Genomic DNA, 23,279 nt, shown 5'->3' on the forward strand with positions numbered 1-23,279 from the left:
AAGTTGAGTTTTTCCTCTTTGATTACTTTGTCTGAGCGTTTTACAATTTAACATCTGCAATAAGCCAAAAAAAAGTATTTATTTGCACATTACTGTAGGATAACAGTATATATATATCATTTATAAAAGTATACAAAAGTATATTTATAATGTAATAATTTCTCTGGCAAACCTCTTTACCACTGCCATGCACATGCAGTGTAATGCTCGGTCCTCCACCGCCAGGCGGCGCTGTTTTCTCCATGCTCCGGCTGAGGTCAAAGGTCAGAACACCGGTAGGCTATCAGAAAGTCACCGCTAAGAAACCGGCATGAGAAGGGCAATGATGGAAAACAGAAATATTGAAAGTAACTACAGTTGAAATGCATTAACGAAGGGTGCGGTGCTTTGTTCAAGAAACTGTTCATTGATGACGAATTCAGCCCCGCGCGCTGGTAAGCTGCTGTTTCCCTGTGATACGACCGGCTAACAGATAGCATGCTAAGTGTTAATGCTAATGCTCCCATTGTCGGACAGACATGATACACACTTTGTCCTGTTGTTTATCGTCAGCCAAGGTATGTAGACAGACTGTAATTCAAACCATAATCTCACGTTTCATTAGCAAGTACAATGTAGAGAAATTGGGTGTTATTGTCACAGAGAATTAAACGTGGTGAGAGTTTAGCTTAGTTTAGCTACCTGCCCTGTCAACTGTGACCTGACACAGGTGTACTGCATCCAGCTGATTGAGGAGAAGTCGACAGGTGAATTGACGCAGTGCAGGACACATTTATTAGACATTAACAGGGCTACAGGTGACTTTTTCATTATTTATTACAGTACACTGCTATTTTAAAATGCCCATTTTCAAGTTAAAAGAGCCCAAACACTGCTTAAAAAAATAAATACAACAATGCTAGCATGATAACTTAGCTTGACTTGCAGGAATCAACCATCAATGTAATATATTTTAATGATTATCAGAATAACACTCAGTCAATTTAATGTCAATTATTAGCTCATCATAAACACACAAGGGCATACATCAGGATAGCTTCAAATATTAATGAAACAGTCCCGCTTAATTCAAATCCTTCAATAGTTATTAGTCAATAATGTATATCAGTCTTATACATTTTTCAAATTACAAATTAATAAAGACTAAGTGACCTTGTGTATTTATCTCTGATCCTGGACCAGCCAACACACCCTACTCTGAGGACCTGAGGGTCCCAGCAGTGCATTGAAAGCTCAATGGTGCATTTTAACGCCAAGACAGAAATCTTTTTCCAGAAAGTCTGCTTGTGTGCCCAGTGTGTTTTGATAGGACTGCACCATTTAACAGCTGCTGAGCTGGACAGTCTATGTAGCCCTGCCAGGATTTCATTTGCCTTTAGGCTATTTATTTTGAGGACGGAGCCTAAGTCGAGGCAGTGAGTGCAACATCCCAACCCATGGCCATGTGTTTCTGCAGCCTAATGCCAGTTGAAGCGTGATGCATCCAGAGCAGCCCAGAACGGGCCTCGCCCTGCAGAGACGTCAGGCAGACTCAGCCCCTCGGGGCGCGTTGAGCACCGGCCTACTGCAGGGCTTCATCCAGAGCGCCAGGCCTCCTTCCTTCTGCTTCGTGCTCCCCAGGGTCCACGCAGCTGATGTGGCTGCTGCCCAGCCTGCACAGATGCCCTCCTCTTCCTCCTCCTCCTCCACCAGTCCTGCTCCTGCACCCATCCCCTCTCCCAGCGCAGTGCCAAGCAACATGGGCAGGCCAGAATTCCCAGACACAGGATGGGACCGCATCAAGGACCTCTTTGAGAGAGAGTTGGTATTTCCTCTCTCTCTTACATCCTCAATCGTTTGAACACTGTTTAGAAACCAGTAGTTTGTTCTCTTTTCTGCACCTGTTTTGTTTGGTGTAGGGATGCTTTTTATACTGCAGATGTGGACAATGACAAACCCAGAGCTGTAACAATTAATTTAGCAACAGTAAATGTATTGCTCACTGTTTTGTTTTAGTTTGAGGCAGGTTTTTCATTTTTATTCAAGTTATGCCCTCCGCCAACACAGCTGTCACATACTTAGGCATGTGTAATTTATTTTCCATTTGTGACATTTTATTGACCAAATGATTAATCAATGAATCTATCTTCTATCTCTCTAGTACTAGTAAAAAGTAGTAAATGAGGTGTCAACATGTTATAAACAAAGAGCACAAGCTTATTTCTAGATTCTCCTTTTTAAAGGTCATGCAGGGAGCGAACCATTGTAGAAGAGGTAGAGATACCTCGGTAGACCAGAATACAGCCCAGTCTTGTTATCTTGTGAGTCTCACCTCTTCTAGAAATGCAATTAGTGATGTCAGAACCCATTATGTGCACACTAGTAAATAAACTGGGTCAGAGAAAAGTACAAGGTACAGCTATTACAGTACAAGACTCGAGCCTTGAATGTATTGAATTGTATTGTCTTTTTTTTAGAAATGCAATGATGATTGGGTCTCAAAAGAAAGCATCTTTGTCTCCCTGTAGTACGACACAGACGTACCCAGAGGAGCTTACCAATGTGATAAAGAGCGGTTTTGTTGCTGCAGTGGCAGGCATGATCTACGGAGGCCTGCCTGCAGCTCGCCATGCAAGGCAGAGGTACATCCAAACAAGCCAGGCGGAAATCTATAGCAGCCGAGTGGATGCAGTGGTGAGTGGGTGAATGGCAGATAATGGACTTTATACTGTATGAGTGTTCATGTGCCATTGAGCCTGTTATTGAGGATTTGGGGCAAATTTGTGACAATGAGATATGTTTAATAATGTCCTCTGTGTCTAAATCAGCGCTCGGCCCATAATGCAGCAATCCGTGGTTTTGTGCGGTATGGATGGAGGTGGAGCTGGAGAGTGGCTGCTTTTGTCACCTTGTTCAAGTAAGCAAACTAATGTAGAAAATTTACCATGAAGGTATTAAACTTTGTTTCAGTCTAACTGTGTTTCCCTCGTGTGTTACCTTTCCTCTCTAGTTCTGTCAGCACAGGGCTCTCTGTTTACCGAAACAAGTATACCATCAGCCACTACGCTGCAGCTGGAGGTGAGTCACATGGCCTTCAGTGGGGCCTGATTAAACATATTTTTTAAACCTTTATTTATCCAGGGAAAGCCAACTGAGCCTGCTTGCTGTGTCACAACAAGGCTTCACATTCACACATTTCAACACCTTTCCATCTGGGAGTTGTTCTACACGAAGTCAACAACAGGTTCAAAGCAGAATAGCAAAAAGATGTGAAAGTGTTGCTTCTGTAGCCTTTTTTAATGTGGATGATTATGTTAACATTGGCACCAAATGATCCCTCTAATATGTGTCTTGACCAAGCATAACAGCACCACATAACTGGGTCACTTAGAGGTTAAGGCCATGAACCGCAACATGCCCAGTTCATATCAGGCCGAGATGCATGCCATTCCACCATCTCTCTCCCCCCTCATTTCCTGTCATCTCTTTGCTGCAGCTGTCTAAATAAAGGCCTGGAAATGCCTATAAAAATTGATTTGAAAAAAAAAAAAAAATGTACTCCAGAAGTTTACTGCCCAGAAAATGTGAGTTTATATTGTGCAGAAATGATGATTGTGTTTTGGTACTGACAATAATAGTAGAGGTTTTATAATCCTCGTTAACCTGATGACAAATAGTTTTAACACATACGGCACACATGCCAGCACAGTGAGTAATGAATAATGATGATAAAAGTCTCTGGTGTGTGTCTGTCTGTCTGTCTGTGTGAGCAGCTGTGACTGGAGGCCTTTTCAGACTGAACCTGGGCCTGGGAGGGCTGTTGGCGGGGTCAATCATCGGAGCAGCATTGGGGTAAGTTTGGCCTCTGTTCCCACAAGTGTTTATTCACATCAGTTTCTCACCCTGACAGTCCAACACAACAACATTTTACACCAACAAATCTCATCAGTTTCATCCACGGAAGCTGCTGTTTTTGTTTTTTGTTGTTTTTTTTTAACATGCATATTTGCTCGTGTGTGTGTGTCCATGTTCATGCCTGTATGCTTGAGAGCAGTGAGCACTCTGGCAGCCAGCTGCGCTCCTCCCAGCAACCCTCTGTCGCCCAGCTGAACCCCCTCCCACCCCCACACCCACCTCTGTTGACGGTGCCAGAGGGACTCATGTGCACTGCAGAGGGCCATGTTTTGGGTACTAGAGCAAGGAGACAGGCCAAGGCAGCAGCTGCCCCTCTCCATTTTGACCATCTCTGTTATTCCAGCCTCTCATCTCCATCTACCATGGTCTGATCTGGACTTATGCTTCCCTCCTCTCTCTCCTCAACCCTCTCGTCTCTCTCTGTCCCACTTTTCTCTCGTTCCCCTGGCCACTTTCAGCCGAGTGCACAGAGCCAAGAGCACATTTGAATTTGATCGTATAATGGAGATTGAGTGAGAGGTGTTTGATGGTGTAACAGACTGGAGGGGCTGGTTTGGATTGTCTCTGTGATCATCGGCTCCGTGTTGGCTCAGCCTTGGTCTGTTCTCCTGTTGGCTCCCTACTGGCATTTCCTCCTCCTCCTTCTCTCCCTCTCACTGTCTGCCTGAGGGACCAGCCACCTGGAGCATTTGATGTGTGCAAACAGCCCCTGCCCCAGCTATGCCAGGTGCAGTCGGGGCAGAAGGGGACGAAATGAAAGCAGGCAGCTAATCGGAAAGTACATCACGCTCCAGATCTCACCCCGCAATCGGCCTCTCGTCCGGGCACGTGGCGGAGGTGCGACTGGAAGTTTTAAGTGAGAGAGTGAGAGGGGCATGAATTTGTAGGAGACAGCTGAGAGGAAATTGGACACTAATTTGTTACAATGGTGCAACATAACAGACAGCTTGGAAGGTTTCTGCAATTAAAGTTTGACAGAACCTGAGTGTGACAGCTAGGATTATTACAAAACAGATTATGACATCGAAGAATTCCCAGCGCTTCAGGAACATTACATACCCAGTTTCCCCATTGTTGTGTTAGTACCCTGATATTGTTACCCTTACACGTTGAGATGAAGCCAAATATTGAATTTTGTTCAGCACTTCTCAGTCAGCGTAAAATATGCTCTAAAGAGCGATCCAACGTCATCCTAAATATGTTTGCAATATTTCTAATAAAATAAACTAACTTGTGCTCAGGATTCCCACGGGTGCTTTGATCATCAGCATGCAGTCTCTGACAGGAGAAGCTGTTGGGGAGAGGAGGATGAGAGAGCGCAGGGAACTCTATGAGCTCAGACTCGCAGAATGGTGAGATATATTCAAAAAATGTAATGACATGTAGGATCAAGCTGATGTTTTGTTCACCAGTCACTCTCCCTTCTTTCACGACCTCAGGACGGCCCGTCTGCAGCTGACAGATGAGTTGATTGGAGATCTGAACGTGAACTCTCAGCCGGAGGAAATCCATAAGGACATGCAGAGGATCCAAGAACTGCTCAGTTTACCACAGAATGAGGATGTGCCTCCGGACTCTGGCAGCCAATGACAGTAGCTGCCTTACTGCCTGTTATGTGTTGGTTGTTGAAGGTGGGACTTCACACAGCTGGGAGGATAAATGGGTCACTTCTTCTTCTTTGCTTAGACTCCACACACCTTCTCTTCTAAGTGAATGGAAACGGCTCCACATCAGAATTAAAAGACACTGTTGTACCTCCGCAACTACTGTTAAGGTGCCCTTGAGTTGGACACCTACAATAGGGATTTGTGTGTGTCTGTACGCATATCTTTGTGAGGAACAATTTGAGTTTTAGACATTGGGAGTAAGAAAATGTTGGGAATGTGAGGATTCTTTGGCCAGTACTCTCTTTGGGAGAGACCTTCAAAGGACTGTTTCAAGACTACAACTTGGTGTTAAGATTAGTGTAAGGTTGTAATGGTTAGGGTAAAGGCTAAGGAACTCATGTCGGTATTGTTCCTCATAATTATTGATGTACAACGTTGTGTGTTTGAGTGTGTGTGTGTGTGTGAGAGAGAGAGGTGGGTTGCGACTCAGAAAAAAGACTCTTCTGAATAAAGAAGTCTTTCCCATGAAACCATCATTTCTTTACAAAACCATGAAAGTGCAGTAGCTCATCACGCAGACGGACCCGACCTCACCTTTCTTCAGTATCTGTTATTTTAGCAGCTACTGATGCTCGCTTATTATGTTCAGTACACCTTAATTCTAACAAATGTCACTTCCTTTCTGCTACAAAATGGCTTCTGTCTTCCACATGTCTGTAATGTGTAGTGTGCTTTTGACTGTGCCTCTCGGGCTTTTTCAACAACTAGGTCAAACATAGCCTTGGTCCCTGGTGTAAACAAGATGTGACACAGCAGCAGCTGGGCCCCAAGATGCAGCAGTGACTGCTGACATGCAGATGGACAGCCAGTAGAAACAGATATGAGGAACGCTTGCACTCCAGAGCACAGCTTGGTCAGTGTCGATAACTTCAGGTACACTTAGAAGGGCAGTATGTAGTATTGGAGAAGACATTCAAACTCAGAATTTTGATGTATAAAATATTAAAGAGGTAATAATACAAACTCAGAAATGTTTATTCTTTCGGTAACTGAATACAGAAGCTAAGGAAGATATGTAATTTTATATACAAATAATTATTTTCAATTGTACTTATTTCTGTCCTTGTGCCACCTGAATCAAAAAAAGGATTACCTTGTCGAGCGGGCAAATTTGGTTGTTGAAGCAGGAAAATGACAGAAAGAAATACAGATAAGTAAAAAAAGGTAGAATAAATAATTAGTACAAGTGTATATAAAACTAAAAGAAGAAGGAATACAAAATGGAAACAATATAAGCACATTTAAAGACAAAATTACAGCTGCTGTCAGAGAATTAACATTTACAAATGGACTCTCAGTTCCCTCTATTGGTGGCGCTGAGGAACTACACATGGACCCTGAATAAAAAGGTAAATTAATGTATATTGTATGACATGATACCACAATCTGTTACTTGTAGACAAGTCAGTTTTCAATAAGATTCAACTCAATTTATCTTTATTTAGACAAGGACCTAACTGACATAATACAATATCACAGCCAGGATGTCCAGATTGCCACTTATCTCATGTATTAAAAGACTAAACTATAAACTCCCCCAATTTTACAAATCAAAGTGTGTGTATAGGTCTTGGGGAGTACTACTGCATATGTTTAAAAATGTAGCATAAAGCCTTTATGGCTCCAGAGTAAGCTGCATGTACTCTTATAAACTGCTTCCAGTGATGTCACTCAGTGGCTAAGTTGCATTGTTGGTACTGTAGGCGGCAGGTTTTTGAAAATCAGTCCACCGGTCTCATCGTACTCGTGTAACACTGTTGGACTCATTATAGGTTGTTTAAAAACAATTGATCAAAATGGATACAGCAGAACCAGACATATCACCTTTTTTACTCCACGCATTCTTCCTCTTTTCCAAAACCTGGTGTCTACATTACCCACAATGCAACCTAGTTACTGAGTGACATCATTGGAGTGGCCTCTTTTAAGTATGATCTCATTCAATATGCATCTTCATGATGTTTTTATAGGACGAACCAACACAAAATCATGTTTGTGAATTAAAGTAGTGCTATCAAATAGAAGCTGCATTAAACGTTTAATATTCTAATAATTATCTCAAAGAATTGGTCTTCAAATAAAGTTAATTTCCAAATGAACCTCTGCACAGTGTCCTGCTTGTGCTTTTAATAGCCGGTCAGTGCGCAGGGAGCATGCGCAGTGGGCAGCCTGACCCACTGGCTAATCTAGACTGTACATGTGATTGTGATGTGATCGCTGCTGTGAGTTTACAGCTGTTTGTTTTGGACGATCATGTTGTTTGAATCCGGACTTGGCCGCACTCTTGAACTTCACGTGACGGCCGCTTTCAAGACTGGCGTGTTATGTTGCGGCGCTGCCGCCTTCAGGTGCTGCTCGTACACGGGAGCTTCGCGTACTACATGCTGTTGCAAATCCTGTTGAGCCAGTAACTTTTTGTTGTGTGGTTTTCACAGTGCTGGCTGCTGGAAATCAAGTGATGGGAACACGCTAAACGTACAGTAACAATAATTGATGGCTGCACTGAATTTATAGGGCAAAATAACACCAGACTAAATGAATATTGGCTTAAATATGAGCTGATTGTTAATTATACCGATTATAAATGCCACTGCTATTACTACCTTTACGGTATTACTGTTACTTTTAATAGTAAGAGCAGTTGTAGTAGGCTTCCCTTAAAATAAGTAGTGTTACAGTAGTAGTGATATACTAGTTGGCCTTAGAGCCACCTTGACAACCTGATTATTTAATTAATTAAGTAGACGTGTCAAAGTAGCTACCTAAAGACGCACTTATAAAACACAAACGTGTAGCCTGTCAATAATGAAATGAATTAAACAACTAACCTAATTAAAGTTGTTAAACATGAAGTCCTCCACTGTGTAAATGCAACATCTAAACTTCCCGTTCTCGCGTTTCTTTGTTTCTGCGGCGTGGCTGGGTTTGCTGGTAATTACGACACAATCAGCAGCACCTGAAGACGGCTCAGCGCCAACCCCAAGACGCTGCAGCAGTGTGGACGAGTCCGAGCTGTGCATGACGTTAGGTAACTCCACATGTAGCGCGTAAAGTTGCGTCTGGGTGTGCAGCGCCGACTTCTGTCGCTTATCCAGCCTGAGTAGATGCCAAGATGACCGCGGCGATGACAAAAGAAGACGGCAAATATAATCCTCTGGCAAGTGCCGGCTGTCTGTCACGGGTCTTTCTATGGTGAGTGGTTTATCATGACTGTATCTCATCCGTCAGTGAGGTGGGGTTTTTGAATGAGCAGCGAGGAACAAAATGATCTGGATGGTGACGGCGTGATGCGCAACTGAACTGTGTTTTCGGTGCGTCAATCAGTATTTCGGTGCAACTTAAACTTGAAAAACTGGTTTAAACTTTAAAACACTTTTTTTCCAATTCGCATGAAAACCAATTTCCCTCCAAAGACTTCTAGGAAATGCCAGAAATACCTGAGAAGTTTATGTAACGTTGGACTGACATCAAAATGTTTGATTAGCCTGAGGCATCTGCTGTCAGTGTGAGTCAACAAAGTAACTTCAAGGAATAAGTTTGGAGTTTAGCCAGCAGTGAGTTCTGTGTAAATCATAAGAAGGAGTCACTGACTGATTTTTAAAATTATTATTATTATTTATGCCTTAACATACTAGATAAACTCTTTTTGTTTTCACGACTGAATAAACAAGACTTAAAGGACAACACAGTGTCCTACTGTTTTATTTTGTTTATATGTGGCGGACCCTGCCACCTCTCTAGCTTCAAACAGTGTTGTGGGGACCTTACTTTCCTCTGAGAACAGCTTGTTTATTCAGCTATAGAAAGAATAAATATTTGTATTGTGACCTCTTCGATATTGATATTGTGAGTTTGAATTTCTTCAGCAAAACGACACAGTGCTCCTCTTACGATGGCTTACAGTGTTACTCAAGCAGGTGATTAAATCATCATTGTTTGCACAAGTGATTTCAGGTTGAGTGAGAGTTCAGTTGTGTTGTGTAAGGGATATTCTGCTTGTTGAGGTAGAGAGTTGCTAGTTCTCCGAAGAATTCATGACTTTCTGACCTGTTCAAATACTAACGAACCCCCGTACCTTAGGTGAAGGGAGATCTCCCCTCCTCACATCCTGACATGTTCTCTACCATACATTGATTACTGAATTCAAAACTATTTCATTTCGCACAGAAGATGTTTGTGGGTAGCAGTTGTTTTAAACATTTCAGGGCTCCCTCGAGTATCTGCAGATGGATATGGATAGAACGGATGCAGTAGAAGTGGTCCTTGTTGAATATTAGCTGTATGACAAAGTCAGGTGAAGTTATCCCACAGCATAGGTGGTGCCAGATTATATATGTTTTACACCATTTTCACGTACTTTATTCCACACCATGGTCCACAGTCGTAAAAGATTAAACGTTAAACAAGAACATACAGTGTTACTGATATAAGGCAACAAAACCTGTCCAATTGCAGCACCAGCAGTTTTAGACCTTAAAGATATAATATGTAACGTTTCTGCTTTAAAATGTCTAAAAACAACTTTGACCTTCGTTATGTATTTTGTTGAGTTGTGTACTTAATCTTTAATGTTTCTAATGTTTGAACCCAGTGACATAACAGCGTCTGTCACTGTAACTGCAAGGAGAGAGTCAGTGTCTGATGTGGAAGAAAATGTAAAAATAACCTGTTAAATAACCTGTCTGTTAACATTTCTCACTCATGCAGATGGAATTTAATTAGTGATGTGGTTGCCTAACAAGGAAGACCACAACTCCCATGATCCCGTACTAATTCTGTCTTTTGTTTTCATTGTGAATGAGGGACCCCTCGTAGCAGAAATTACATACATGTCTTTAAAGGTCCGGTGCTGCATTAATCTTGCCTGTCTGATAGACCAGCACTGTGGAGGACGGGGGGCGAAAAAAAATGAAAAGGGCACCCCTGCTGACTCCACCAGTGAACCAGTACAATTCTTTGTACCTCCACACAAGTTGTGATTCCAACAAAAGCTTCATTCAAGCTGAATTAATCTCTGTATGTTCATGTTCTGTTCGGCTGTCTTAACTGTGTGTTTCAGCTGGTTGACCCCGCTGCTGCACCTCGGCCAAAAGAAGAGGCTGGAGGAAAGTGACATGTACAGAGTTCTTGCAGAGGATCGCTCTGAAACACTGGGGGAGGAACTACAGAGGTACAGCAATGCTAATATGAGACTATTGGCTCATATGATTTGACAGTTCTTATCTTCCAGTACAGAATCAACACGCTGTTGCATGTTTGTTGTTGCAGATTTTGGGACCATGAAGTTCGTAAGGCTACAAAGGAACTCCGCAAGCCAAATCTCACCAGAGCTCTTATTCGGTGCTACGGGAAGTCCTACGCAGGCGCTGGACTGTTTGTATTTACACTGGTAGGTGTTTTGTCAGAATTGTGAATAAGCTGCAGTTGTTAAAATGTTTTGTGATGGCTGGAAAAACATCTAATCCACATGTTTTTCATCACTCTTTGTCATACAGGAAGTAATTAAAGTCATCCAACCACTTTTTCTGTGGAAAATAATCCAGTACTTTGAGAATTATGACCCGGACGACCACAGGAGTCTTGTCATAGTGTACATTTACGCTGCTGCTATGTCCCTGTCCGCCTTTGGGCTGACCATCCTCCAACATCTCTACTACTACCGAATACTGAGAATAGGCATGAAGATTAGAGTGGCCGTTTGTCACGTGATATACAGGAAGGTCAGTAAAGATTCAGCAGATGTACAGACCGTCGTCACTGTTATGAACTCTTCCAGTAAAGGCTACATTTCTCTCGTCAGGCTCTTGGTCTCAGCAGTGAATCCATGGGCCGAACAACCACCGGACAAATAGTGAACCTCCTTTCAAATGATGTCAATCGTTTTGATGAGGTACGGTGACACAAAATAATTCGCTACATGTAGACTGTTCATTCACTATTTTTGTACGTTTTTAGAATTAGTTTCTGTAGATAATTATTTAAAGTTCAGTAGGTATTGGCAAACAATAACTGCTCTCACACTTTATGTATGTTTGTTGCTCTACAGGCTTATGACAGTTTTTTTTTTGTGTGTTCAGGATTGTTGGAACTGTTCTCATGATTGTCCTTTTGTCTCTATAGATCACACACAATCTACACTACCTGTGGGTGGGACCTCTTCAAGCCCTGGTGATCATTGCTGTCCTCTGGTACGAGATCGGCCCCTCGTGCCTGGCAGGTGTGGCAGCCATTGCCCTCATGCTGCCTACACAGACCTGGTTTGGAAAGCTCTTCGGCATCTTCAGGTAGGGAAATTGTGCTGCTTTTTTTTTTTTTATCTGAACACGTGTAAAATCGAAATACTGCAGTTTTTCCCCAACTGGAAATATAGGATTATATTTATATATATCTTTTCTTTTTGCAGGAGCAAAACGGCAGTTCTTACTGACAACAGAATCCGCATCATGAGCGAAGTGGTGTCTGGCATCAGGATCATCAAGATGTACGCCTGGGAGAAACCCTTCTCAGCTCTGGTCACTGAAGTCAGAAGGTAAGGATAAAACTAACATCTTTTTGTAACAATTAGACAGATGTGTCTTTGTTTTTGCAGGGTTACAATGGAGCTATATAGGGTATTCATCTTTACTGGGAGCCACATGTTTCGGTGGTAGGTTGGCCCCGTCCCTTTGTCTCTACCAATCAGTAAAAATACTTACAATTTTAAACATGCAGCTTTTAAGAATTGGCCACCTCCAACCAAACTCACAAAGGAAATAGGGGCAGCATATCACCAGCGTAACCACTAATTGCTGCTAACTGTAGCTGCCATTAGCTAGTTAGCTCATTTAGCCATGCAGCTAGTGGTAATATCTGGATACAGCTTTGAAGTTGGGGCCCCGTTCATTCCTATGAAAACTGCTCAGTGGCTTATGAAGCCAAAAAAGATCGACCTCCTTGTTATAAAATGACCTGGATCTTCTGTGTTGTGGGATTGGGGTTAGCAGCTTCTTGTAGAAACATCAATAATTGAAGCAATGTAGTTTTACAATAAACTCATATGTTTTGCTGATATTGAGCCTCAGGTGATTGTTGTTGTGTAGCAGCTCTCTAAGCTCTCACTCAGTCCTCTGTACTCCTGTCAAAATAGTCGCTAACTGAAGACGTCTCTCAGGAAACATACATGTCAATATAGCGATAACCTCCATTTCGCCAAGAGCTACACTTATAAAATTCCTTCACATGCTACGAGTCTGGACAGGCATGGATATATTGCATAGGTACACAACCGCGAGGCAGAGATTCTAAAAAAAACTAGTTAGGTGGTCTCACTGAGCAGCTCATGTGTTTATTTTTTTGCTGAACTTTTCTATCATTTTCTCTTCTTCGTTAATGATAATCCTTTATACTCTTTGCCCTTTAGTTAATACTTCATCTGACATTGTTTTCCCTGGAATCTTCGACATACTCATTTACACATTAACTCCTTTCTAAGAAACTGTTTGGACATTGATGTGGAAAAAACCTGTTGCGTCTTATCAATGTTCACTTTGATGAATAGAATAATAAAGTCAAAGAGCCTCAGTTGTAATTACCTGAATATATTCTTGGTCGATGTCCTCCATTAGCTCACGATTATTTAGGGAGTCTGGAGTCTCTCCAAGAATAGTTATCTGTACCTGCAGATATCCAGAGTCTGCTGAAACAAGTACGCCAGTTGTGACGGACAGTCGATAACCATATCAGACATTCTTATGAGGGAGGACAAAGAAATTACTCCCACAGAAGTCAGGGACCTGAAGTAATATGTATCCCAATACAATGTAATGGTTAATGGACTTGCATTTCTACAGCGCTTTTCCAGTCTACTGACTGCTCAAAGCCACTTTATAACACTTGTCAGATTCACCCATTCACACCTCCTGAGTTACAGCCACAATGTATGTTGATCTATAGTAAAGTGGCGTATTTATTGAGCAGACTTTTACTGCTGTATTTCAGTTTTGTTTCCCAGCAGTTTTCCAGGACAAAGGTCTTCTTGTTATCTAGAAAGCGAATCAAAGCTGAATCTTCCTCACGGCTCATTCACTTCTCTAAACAGTGTGGACTTTGTCATTTGCCGCCTGCAGACCCTAAGACAGTGGTATGCACCATGCTGACCTACAAAGGATAGCCGCAGTAACTACGCTAACAATGAAACTGAGAAAAGTTTCAATGTTTTTGGACTCTACAGCCACAAGATCTTACACAAGATTGAACTTAAGAATGTTGTCACAAGATAAAACAGACATTTAAAAGTCCAATATCAGTCATAAACTCAATTTTTTTTTAAAAATGTGGTTACTGCAGTTTGGCCTTGTGGGGCAGTGTGAGGGAAGGTCTGTTCTCACTTAAAGACAGGGAGGAACATTATGTACAACAGAGCTGAACATTTAATTACAGACAGAAGTCTTTGCATTCTCATGCATATATACACACAAAGAGGAGATTCATGGCTTTAATGTAACTTCCATGCTTCTATGTTTCGTAATACCACCAACTCTAAAGCACATGTTGACAAGTAAATGTAATATATTATTTAGGCACTTAAACTGTTATCTCTGGCAGTTACCTTACAGCTTGTTAAGTGACTTCCTGCTTGGTCCTTGACAGGATGGAATTCTTTCCATTATTATTTCATCTAGACATCCAGTTAAGACGTGTGACTGCAAATTAAAGCGCGACCCAAAACTCAATGTTATTATGTTATGTTGAAGAATATCTTGCACCATTACAGAATTAAAAACCTCCAGGAACTTGACGTCATCAACCTCACCCTTCTCCATATGTTGTGTCCCGTTCCCAGGAAAGAAATCCGTCAGATATTGAAGAGCTCCTACCTACGAGGACTCAACATGGCCTCCTTCTTTGCCAGCAGCAAGATCATCGTCTTCGTTACCTTCACCATCTACGTTCTCCTGGGCAACACCATCACTGCCAGCACTGTGTTTGTCACGGTTTCCCTCTACGGAACAATCAAGCTCACAGTCACCTTGTTCTTCCCGCTGGCCGTGGAGAAGTTGTCAGAGACTGTCGTCAGCATTCGCAGGATTAAGGTGATTCCACCTGTCTCACATGTTAAATAAACTATCGCAGTTGTTTTGTATTTCAAGACTTTATTAGAATATTTACTTCTCTTACTTGCGCTCTTCCAAAACCTCACTGCTCAAGCTTTCTTATAGGTTACAAGGTACATTTATTGTCATTTCTTAAAACACATGGGTTTAAAAAACTCATCTACATTTGAGTCCATTGTACTACATCTATTTTATAAAATGACTTAGTCTTACTTTAGCAAGACTAATGGGTACCATTTATGTCCCGGTCAGTTTTAATCAATTTAATCATTGTTTGGTTTGCAGACCTCACAATCACCCTGTTGTATCCAGTCTGTCAGCAATGCAGTGTTTGATTTAGGGACATTTGACAGGGATAGACACAGCTGTATTTATAATTAAACCCATAGGCGTAAATCCCCGGGGAGTCAGGAGGGACACGACCCTCCGTCCTGGGGAAAATATGATTTGCTTCACTCTAAATCTGTCACCCGTCTATGTCTCAGTGTTCACAAATATTATATATTTCCTCTCCACCAGCCTTCATTTTTACTCGACCTTAGAGATCCTTCTACAATAACGCAATCACTATAATCCTGAATAACTAAATTATAATTTTAATGTGTATGGAGGGATAAGACTCCCTCGTACTTGGTGGAACTGAACCACACATTAACATCTTTGTCTGATCACTTTGTAAAGACACCAGAGATAAGAAGGGCTCACAGTTAACAGAAACTTCACTGACATTGTAAATCTTTTTAACTGCAGGATTTAGAGCAGTGCCTTTTGAATGTTCAGTTACACATTATTATACAACCTGACTGTTCAACGACCCTCCAGGTAGAGAATGTCGAAATACTTATATGCAAGGCGTTTCAAGGGTCAATGTTAGCGAGAATTACATGATTTAAGCATTACTAGTGTAAATGCAAACATCTCACTTTATGGGTTTTGTATTTATGGTTCACAGTGTAACATGCATGTGTGTTGATTAACCTCTTTCCAGAACTTCCTCCTGCTGTTAGACGTGGAGAGTCGAAACTCGGGGCTGCCGCTGGAGGAAAAGACAGAAAACTCCATTGAGATGGAGAAGTTGACCTGCTACTGGGATAAGGTGAATGTTGTAACCTGAAGGTGATATATCACAGTGGTGCACAGGACGTGAAAATGCTGAAATGCTTTAGTGTTTTTTGTTTTCTATAGAGTTTGGACGCTCCATCTCTGCAGAACGTCTCCGTCACAGTGAAGTCACACCAGCTCCTGACAGTAATTGGCCCAGTGGGGGCTGGAAAGGTCAGTGCACTTGTATAAACTTGCATAGCTTCACGCTAACGGGTGACTGGTTTGGGTTATGACAGCAAACAGCCCCCTTAAATAAACAGCACCAACAGAACAAACACCAGTCACGCCTGAAGTTAAATACACTGTCACTTTTTAGACCGCTCACATGTCCACATCCACCCATGTTCCCAACAGTCATCCCTGTTGAGCGCCATCTTGGGAGAGCTGCCTCACGACACGGGGATACTGAAGGTCAAAGGTCAGCTAACCTATTCTGCCCAGCAGCCCTGGGTGTTCCCTGGAACCATCCGCAGTAACATCCTGTTTGGGAGAGAGCTGAACACCCAAAAGTATGAGAGGGTCATCAAAGCCTGTGCTCTGAAGAAGGTGAGGTATCAAACCTTAGCAGGCAAAGCCTCTGGTGGCCAGGTTTGTTGAGGGGGACGCAGGAGCATTCTCCACGAATAAGACGAGAAGTTGACATGCTAAAGATAGATCTTTTGAAATGGATTCTTTTGTTCGTTGGAGAGACTATGCATGGGCGTCACAGCCATTATACTAGGGTAGAGAGAGAGAGTAAACTAGGGAGGAAGAAGGGAAACATGACAGGAAAGAGGAAAGGAAGATGGCAATTGAGACGTGAACAGAGCGAGAGAAAGAAACAGATAAAATGAAGAGGTCGAGGAGGAACGAGTGAACTAAACAAAAAGGGATGGAGGGTATTGAAGGCATTTCTTCAAATTTGGCACAAACATCCACTTGGACTGGTTTATGATTCTGGTTGTCAAAGGTCAACGTGGCTTCACAAAACATGTTTTTGTGTGACCCTGAGGCAAGTTATCATCCTTCTAGATCTATTTTCACTCCAAGACCTGGGAACACACTTTGATGACTTCACCTTTTTTATTTAGTTCCAGTTAACAGAAACACCTTCTTAAATACTGGCAATACGTAGTATTTGTTGTAGCCCCTGTCTTTTAAACGCAGGACATGGAGCTGCTTCCTGACGGAGACCTGACGCTGATCGGGGACAGAGGGGCCACACTCAGCGGGGGACAGAAAGCTCGCGTCAACCTGGCGAGGTCAGCGCACAGTGATCGCCATCATGTTTGCGTCACACAGAAGACACACGGTTTAATCTCTCACATTGCTACACTCCACTAAATTGTGTGTGTGCGTTTTGTCAGGGCTGTGTATCAGGATGCAGACATCTACCTCCTGGACGACCCTCTGAGTGCTGTAGATGCTGAGGTTGGGAAACATCTTTTTGAACAGTGAGTAACTCTCATTTCTGTTCAAATTGTTGCTTCATCCCGGATTCATTCCTCACACTGAGTCTATACAATATGTACTTCATACTAACTAATCGTCTTACTTCTGCTACTTTACTGCATCTTTCAGGTGTATCTGTGGCCTGTTGAAGAACAAGTGTCGTATCCTGGTCACCCACCAGCTGCAGCATCTGAGGGCGGCCGACCAGATTCTGGTCCTCAAGGAGGTCAGTGCCCCCATAATAACCAATATTTCAATTAAGCTTCTAAAACTTAGCAGAATTAGTAAGATAGAAGGGGATCTATTTCTATTGTAGACACTGCATCAATGTTTTTTTCCCCTGTTTGTGTCTCCCAGGGTCACGTCATGTCCCAGGGTACGTACAACGAGCTGCAGCACTCAGGCCTCGACATCGTGTCCCTCCTGAGAAGCGACGAGGAGCAGGGTCGATTGTCTCCATCAGCCGACCCAGACCGACTGTCGTTACACAGCCAGAGGAGTACCAGCTCCCACTGTTCTCACAGCAGCCTCCTGCCTCCACCCAAGAGCAACAAGACCGAGCAGGTTCCTGTACGTACATTTTCAAAATAAATCTAATCTTCAGGATTATTTGACCACTGTCTCAGTTACTTTAAGATGATGTTTTGGTGTAGACTACATCCCTGACTGTAATTCTCTCAGTGGTGTAACAATGAACAGACAGTTGATTTGAGTACCTGTTTCCTCAGCTCATGACATTTTAGTCTGCAGCGTGAAGATGTTGATCAGCAATGAACTGTTTTGCAGGTTGAAACAGTTCGAACCATGGCAGAGGAGACACGAGTTGAAGGGAATGTGAGCGGCCACATTTACCTCAAGTACTTCACTGCAGGCTGTAACCTTGTGGTGCTACTGTTTATACTCCTGCTCAGTGTCACAGCAGAGGTAAGCTGTGGCTCTTTGGCATCCAATTTCCACAGTGATTCTTGGATATGTACTTAATTTGTTAGCGTCCTGTCTTTCACCTCTTCCTCCTCTTCTTCCTGTTTTCTTCATGTGTCTAGATCTTATTCTTCCCTCCCATCCTCTCCACTCCCTTTCCTCCCTCCTGCTTTAATGCTTTAATGAAGTCATCTCACAGAGGAGTAAAACAAGTTTAGACGGCAAGTCTATAAATTAATCTTGTGTGTAATTTGCTGAACCATTCCACTACATCCATTTCGTGAAGCCTAAAGATATTTCTCTGTAGTCATTATAAGATAAGGAGCCGTGAAGTGTAATTCAACAAAAGTCAGTTTTTCTTTTTCAGGTACTGCCTCAAGTCTTTTCATAATCTGGTATTACATACTTTAAAAACCTCAAGAACAGGTTCGTTTATTGAACTTTGTTTCCATCCGTAGGCTGCATATATTCTGCAGGACTGGTGGCTGGTATACTGGTGAGTCCATTGTTTGACGGGAAACGGATTAAATTCACTGTAGCTGTTGTAACTTTTATGTGCAGGTGTTTGTTTCACTGATGAACACTTGACTCTTGTTCTGGGCGCCTGCTCCGGTGTGTTTATCTTGTCAACCCACAGGGCCAGAGAGGAGTATTTCAACAGCACAGTCAGTGCTGTGAGCATTAAACATGGAATTAATGCTACTCGCTCAGATCAGGAGTTCAATCTGACATTTTACCTCAGCATTTATGCAGGTAAGCCCTCTTATCTCATGTTTACCACCACAAATGTGTAAAGTATTAAGTATTATTGCAAGTTCTGATCTGATGTCGTCCTTCCGTTCCAGGTTTGACAGCAGCCGCCGTGGTGTTCGGCTTTGCCAGGAGTTTAATGATCTTTCACGGGCTGGTGAGAGCAGCTCAGACTCTGCACAACAACATGTTCAACGCTGTCATCCGCACGCCTGTTCGCTTCTTTGACTTCAACCCCATAGGTGAGCCCTTTTTAGAGAGTCACTAACATGTATAAATCAAGCAGAGACCTCCTGGTGAAATACTTCTCCTGTTTGTAGGAAGAGTTCTCAACAGGTTCTCCAAAGACATCGGTCTGATGGACTCGTCGTTACCCATCACCTTTGTGGACTTCTATCAAGTGAGAAATTCTGACAATATCATTAAGACTGAACTGAATTTGTACTCAAATAATTTAGGTCCGTCTTCAGCTCCTCACACTGAGCTGCTTTTTGTGTTTTAGTTGTTCTTACAGAACGTTGGCGTGGTTGCCGTGGCGGCCTCAGTCATCCCTCTCATCCTCATCCCCGTCGTCCCTCTGCTTTTCATCTTCTTGTACTTGAGGCGTTACTACCTCCGTACATCACGAGATGTCAAACGCCTCGAGTCTACAAGTGTGTTCCTGCATTCCTGATGTGCATGCAAGATTTAAGGGTTCCACATTAAAAAGCCAGAAAGAACTGATGAATGACTTTTGCTATCAAAAAGCTACACAACCTCTTTGTTGTCTTCCCTGCAGCTCGGAGTCCAGTGTTCTCCCACCTGTCTTCATCTCTTCAGGGCCTGTGGACGATCCGAGCCCTCAGAGCTGAGGAGAGGTTAAAGAAGGCCTTTGATGCTCATCAGGACCTGCACTCAGGTGCTCCTTTACTTTAAACATTGCATTAATCTATAAATATACTATAAATAAGCTTGGAAAGGTCGACTTTACTTATAAAGAATGTTTCTCTCTCGTGTCAGAGGCGTGGTTTTTGTTCCTGATGACCTCCCGCTGGTTTGCACTTCGCATCGACAGCATTTGCTCCATATTTATCACCTTGGCATCGTTTGGCTGCATCCTGCTGAGAGACGGTGAGGAACGACTCGTGCACACTGAGATACTGTTCATCCGTCTTACAACAGAGCTTCACAAATCCTTCCATAACCTCTCCTCAGTATAACGAATCACGCTAACTCCAGTCTGAACCGTCGTCTTGTTGTCTCGTTATGCTGCAGAGTTAATTACAAACAATCTGCTTTACCTCAATACTGATGGCATTGATCATAAAGCCCCTTGCAGAATCTATTTGTTCAGACATCAGACGCCATTATCCCTCTATTTTCTCCAGGAGCCTGTATACTCACTTTGAAAAACAAGTGTTAAGTATTGATTTTCGGTGATATTGTTATTAAATTTTAACATGTAAGACTATATGACGTGGACCCATTGTGTTTTCCAGCTAATCGGGGCAGTTACAGATCAGCTGCAGGGTTATTTTTGCATTGAAGAGAGAATAAAGGCAAGAAAAATGGATAAATTGTTTTGGAGAATAAATTCAGCCTATAACCTTTCAGAAGAGCCCGACACCATGTCTGTACTCTGAATGGTTCAACAACCGCTATGAATTTGGTTTTGGGCTAGACTGGGATAGGCCTTTAAGGATTATTTTACATACATTTCCAGTAGTAGTAGCAGGTTAATTGCAAAATTCAAACCAACAATTATTGGAGATCACTCCTGGTTGATTATTAGGTGGAACTGATGCAATGAAAGTTCTCTCCAAGACTCGATTTGTGTGAAGCAAAGCAACTGAACAGTTCAGTTGTCTCTTCATCTTGAATACAGTAAGAAGGGGAAAGGTGTCGTGCTTATAACCGAGGTGATATACATCTTTCCCCCAAACCATTACAGATTACAGAGACTGCTGAGCTGCATGCAAAATCTGTGAAATACACGTTCTGACCTGCTGAAGAGTTCTCTCACTTCAGTGAAAACCAAATGCCACGAAACGACATTTTTTTATCCTTGTGTTTGTCAGGGCTGGAGGCTGGAGAGGTGGGCCTGGTGCTCACCTACGCTGTGACATTGGTGGGAAACTTCCAGTGGACAGTGAGGCAAAGTGCGGAGGTGGAGAACATGGTGAGAACTGAGTGACGTCTGAACGCACAGTTGACTCAAATAACAGAAATGAGAAAGAACCTCTCATCTCTTCAGATGACGTCGGTGGAGCGGGTGGTGGAGTATACGGAGCTGAAGGGTGAAGCGCCCTGGAAAACACAAAAGCGCCCCCCTCCTAATTGGCCGGATAAAGGCCTGGTGACCTTTAACCAGGTGAACTTCTCCTACAGCGATGACGGGCCGCTGGTGCTCAAAGGCATCAACGCCACCTTCCAACCCTATGAGAAGGTAAGAGGTGTTGGTCTGCACACAGCCACAGCCTGCTTGACAACTTGCACAATGGACAATAATGAGTCTGCGTGTCTCTGCTGTGTCAGGTTGGTATTGTGGGTCGGACCGGTGCTGGGAAAAGCTCTCTGGTCTCAGCTCTGTTCCGCCTGGCAGAGCCTCAGGGGAAGATCTACATCGATGGTGTTCTGACCTCTGAGATCGGCCTCCATGACCTGCGCCAGAAGATGTCCATCATCCCACAGGTAAACATGAGACCACCTCCACTAACGACTCCAGACCAGCTTGTCATTGTGCCGTGTTAAAGTGTAACCATGTTCCTCAGGATCCAGTGCTGTTCACCGACACGGTGAGGAAAAACCTGGACCCTTTCAGCCAGCACGTTGATGAAGACCTGTGGAAAGCACTGGACGAGGCTAGTAACCAATCAGCACTCACACTGTCGCCCACACACAAACTCTGCAGGCTCCCCCTGACCCTGCCTCCATGTGTCCTGCAGGTGCAGCTGAAGCCTGCGGTGGAGGAGCTGCCCGGTAAGTTGGAGACGGTTCTGGCCGAGTCGGGCTCCAACTTCAGCGTGGGCCAGAGGCAGCTGGTGTGTCTGGCCAGAGCCGTCCTGAGGAAGAACCGCATCCTCGTCATCGACGAGGCCACAGCCAACGTGGACCCCAGGTACTGCTGACACACGACCAAGATACACATGCATACACTGACCTCTCCAAGTGGATTCTATTGGATCATTTTCATTTATTTTTGTTGTTTCTGTGTCCCTGCAGGACAGATGAACTGATCCAGAAAACCATACGGGACAAGTTCAGAGAATGTACTGTTCTGACCATCGCTCATCGCCTCAACACCATCATAGACAGCGACAGGATACTGGTGAGTCCTCTCTTCTGTCTCAGTGCAATATCTTAGGGTTAAGATATGAATACAAACCATTTTACATGAAAAACCATTTCACACCGGACAAAAAACCCACTTACACCTGCTAACATCTGGCTTTTGTGTGCAATGTATATTATCGGGATTTACTCAGTCAGTTAACCCTGCAGTAGTCAGCTGTGCTGTGAATACAACACCCAGGTGAAACCGCTAATTTAGTCTCCTTATCAGCCGTTGTTATGTGGAAATATTTCATATTAGACCTTCTAACTCTTTTCAATCAATAGAGCTTGTCCGCTTGCTTCAATAAAACATTGAACCGTATGTTGGCGGTTAAATCACAGCACATCTGCATCAGTGCCACTATGATTAATGTTGTTGGCCATCCTCCTGCTTTAAGGTGCTGGACAGTGGTGCAATCCAGGAGTTAGACTGTCCCTCCATACTGCTGCAAAACAAAGAGGGTGCGCTCTACAAGATGGTGCAACAGATGGGTCAGGTGGAGGCAGCAGCCCTGCTAGAGGCAGCCAGACAGGTGAGCTGAATGTTCCAGTCTATAAAATATGCATCTGGTTTGATGTCATCTAAGTCCATATAAGCTTGTTTTTACTTAAAGGGTGTTTTTCACTTTTTCCAAAGGCAACGCTGCCATCCTGAGGAAGATTTTCAAAGCCTACCTGTCTCATGTAAGAAGTATGTGCCAACACTTCCATTAGACATAAAGAAGATGGAACAATTTCCAGCCTTTGTTCAGGAGCTTTAGTATCAAAGCAACAAAATCAAACACCTGATAGTAAAGTGAGGTCTTTTCCTAGTATCTGGTAATGTAGAATTTAAAAGGTAGAAAATTAATTTTAAAGTTTTAACATTTCAAAAATTGTTTTTATTACATGTGACGAAGCCGGTCTTATGCAAATTGTCCAAATGATTGTGCCTTTTAATTTGTAATTCAGTGTTTTTGTACATGTCTTCTCATAAAGATGATTCTTTTTTTAACCCGTCTGAGATCTGGTTTGAATCTTCTTAAATCTTATTTGACAATAATGAGTCTTTTTCTTGTTGCTGGGCCCATCAGGAAAAAAATCAAACTCCTCTCCTCATTTCTGTGTG

The 23,279-nt window shown here is 42.9% G+C and overlaps 2 protein-coding genes across 5 annotated transcripts; both read left to right on the forward strand.

Annotated features, from left to right (window-relative positions):
- The first annotated feature begins 247 nt into the window (after positions 1–247).
- On the forward strand, positions 248–10,706 carry timmdc1 (translocase of inner mitochondrial membrane domain containing 1). Of its 4 annotated transcripts, none has more exons than XM_073462226.1 (9): positions 248–434; positions 1,457–1,800; positions 2,508–2,673; positions 2,808–2,896; positions 2,990–3,057; positions 3,753–3,831; positions 5,136–5,246; positions 5,334–5,525; positions 10,621–10,706. In XM_073462226.1, exons 2-8 carry the CDS (start codon positions 1,478–1,480, stop codon positions 5,482–5,484), a joined length of 987 nt encoding a protein of 328 aa, XP_073318327.1. In that variant the 5' UTR covers positions 248–434; positions 1,457–1,477; the 3' UTR covers positions 5,485–5,525; positions 10,621–10,706. The 4 variants fall into 4 exon arrangements, with proteins under 4 accessions (XP_073318327.1, XP_073318328.1, XP_073318325.1 ...); XM_073462227.1 differs by lacking the exon at positions 10,621–10,706 and adding an exon at positions 6,270–6,498; XM_073462224.1 differs by lacking the exon at positions 10,621–10,706 and having other exon boundaries at positions 5,334–6,031.
- LOC140992021 (ATP-binding cassette sub-family C member 4-like) lies at positions 8,588–23,165 on the forward strand. The gene is made up of 31 exons (XM_073462223.1): positions 8,588–8,753; positions 10,621–10,731; positions 10,830–10,950; positions 11,057–11,281; positions 11,362–11,451; positions 11,682–11,845; positions 11,965–12,090; positions 14,383–14,632; positions 15,642–15,749; positions 15,839–15,928; positions 16,112–16,303; positions 16,904–16,998; positions 17,104–17,190; positions 17,318–17,414; positions 17,546–17,758; positions 17,975–18,112; positions 18,568–18,605; positions 18,747–18,862; positions 18,955–19,101; positions 19,180–19,259; positions 19,362–19,512; positions 19,638–19,757; positions 19,859–19,969; positions 20,917–21,017; positions 21,093–21,284; positions 21,374–21,529; positions 21,610–21,699; positions 21,784–21,956; positions 22,061–22,166; positions 22,570–22,704; positions 22,809–23,165. Exons 1-31 carry the CDS (start codon positions 8,674–8,676, stop codon positions 22,824–22,826), a joined length of 3,921 nt encoding a protein of 1,306 aa, XP_073318324.1. The 5' UTR covers positions 8,588–8,673; the 3' UTR covers positions 22,827–23,165.
- The last annotated feature ends 114 nt before the right edge of the window (positions 23,166–23,279 follow it).

This window comes from Pagrus major, chromosome 24 (assembly GCF_040436345.1).
Source record: "Pagrus major chromosome 24, Pma_NU_1.0".
In the NCBI taxonomy this organism is placed as follows: domain Eukaryota; kingdom Metazoa; phylum Chordata; class Actinopteri; order Spariformes; family Sparidae; genus Pagrus; species Pagrus major.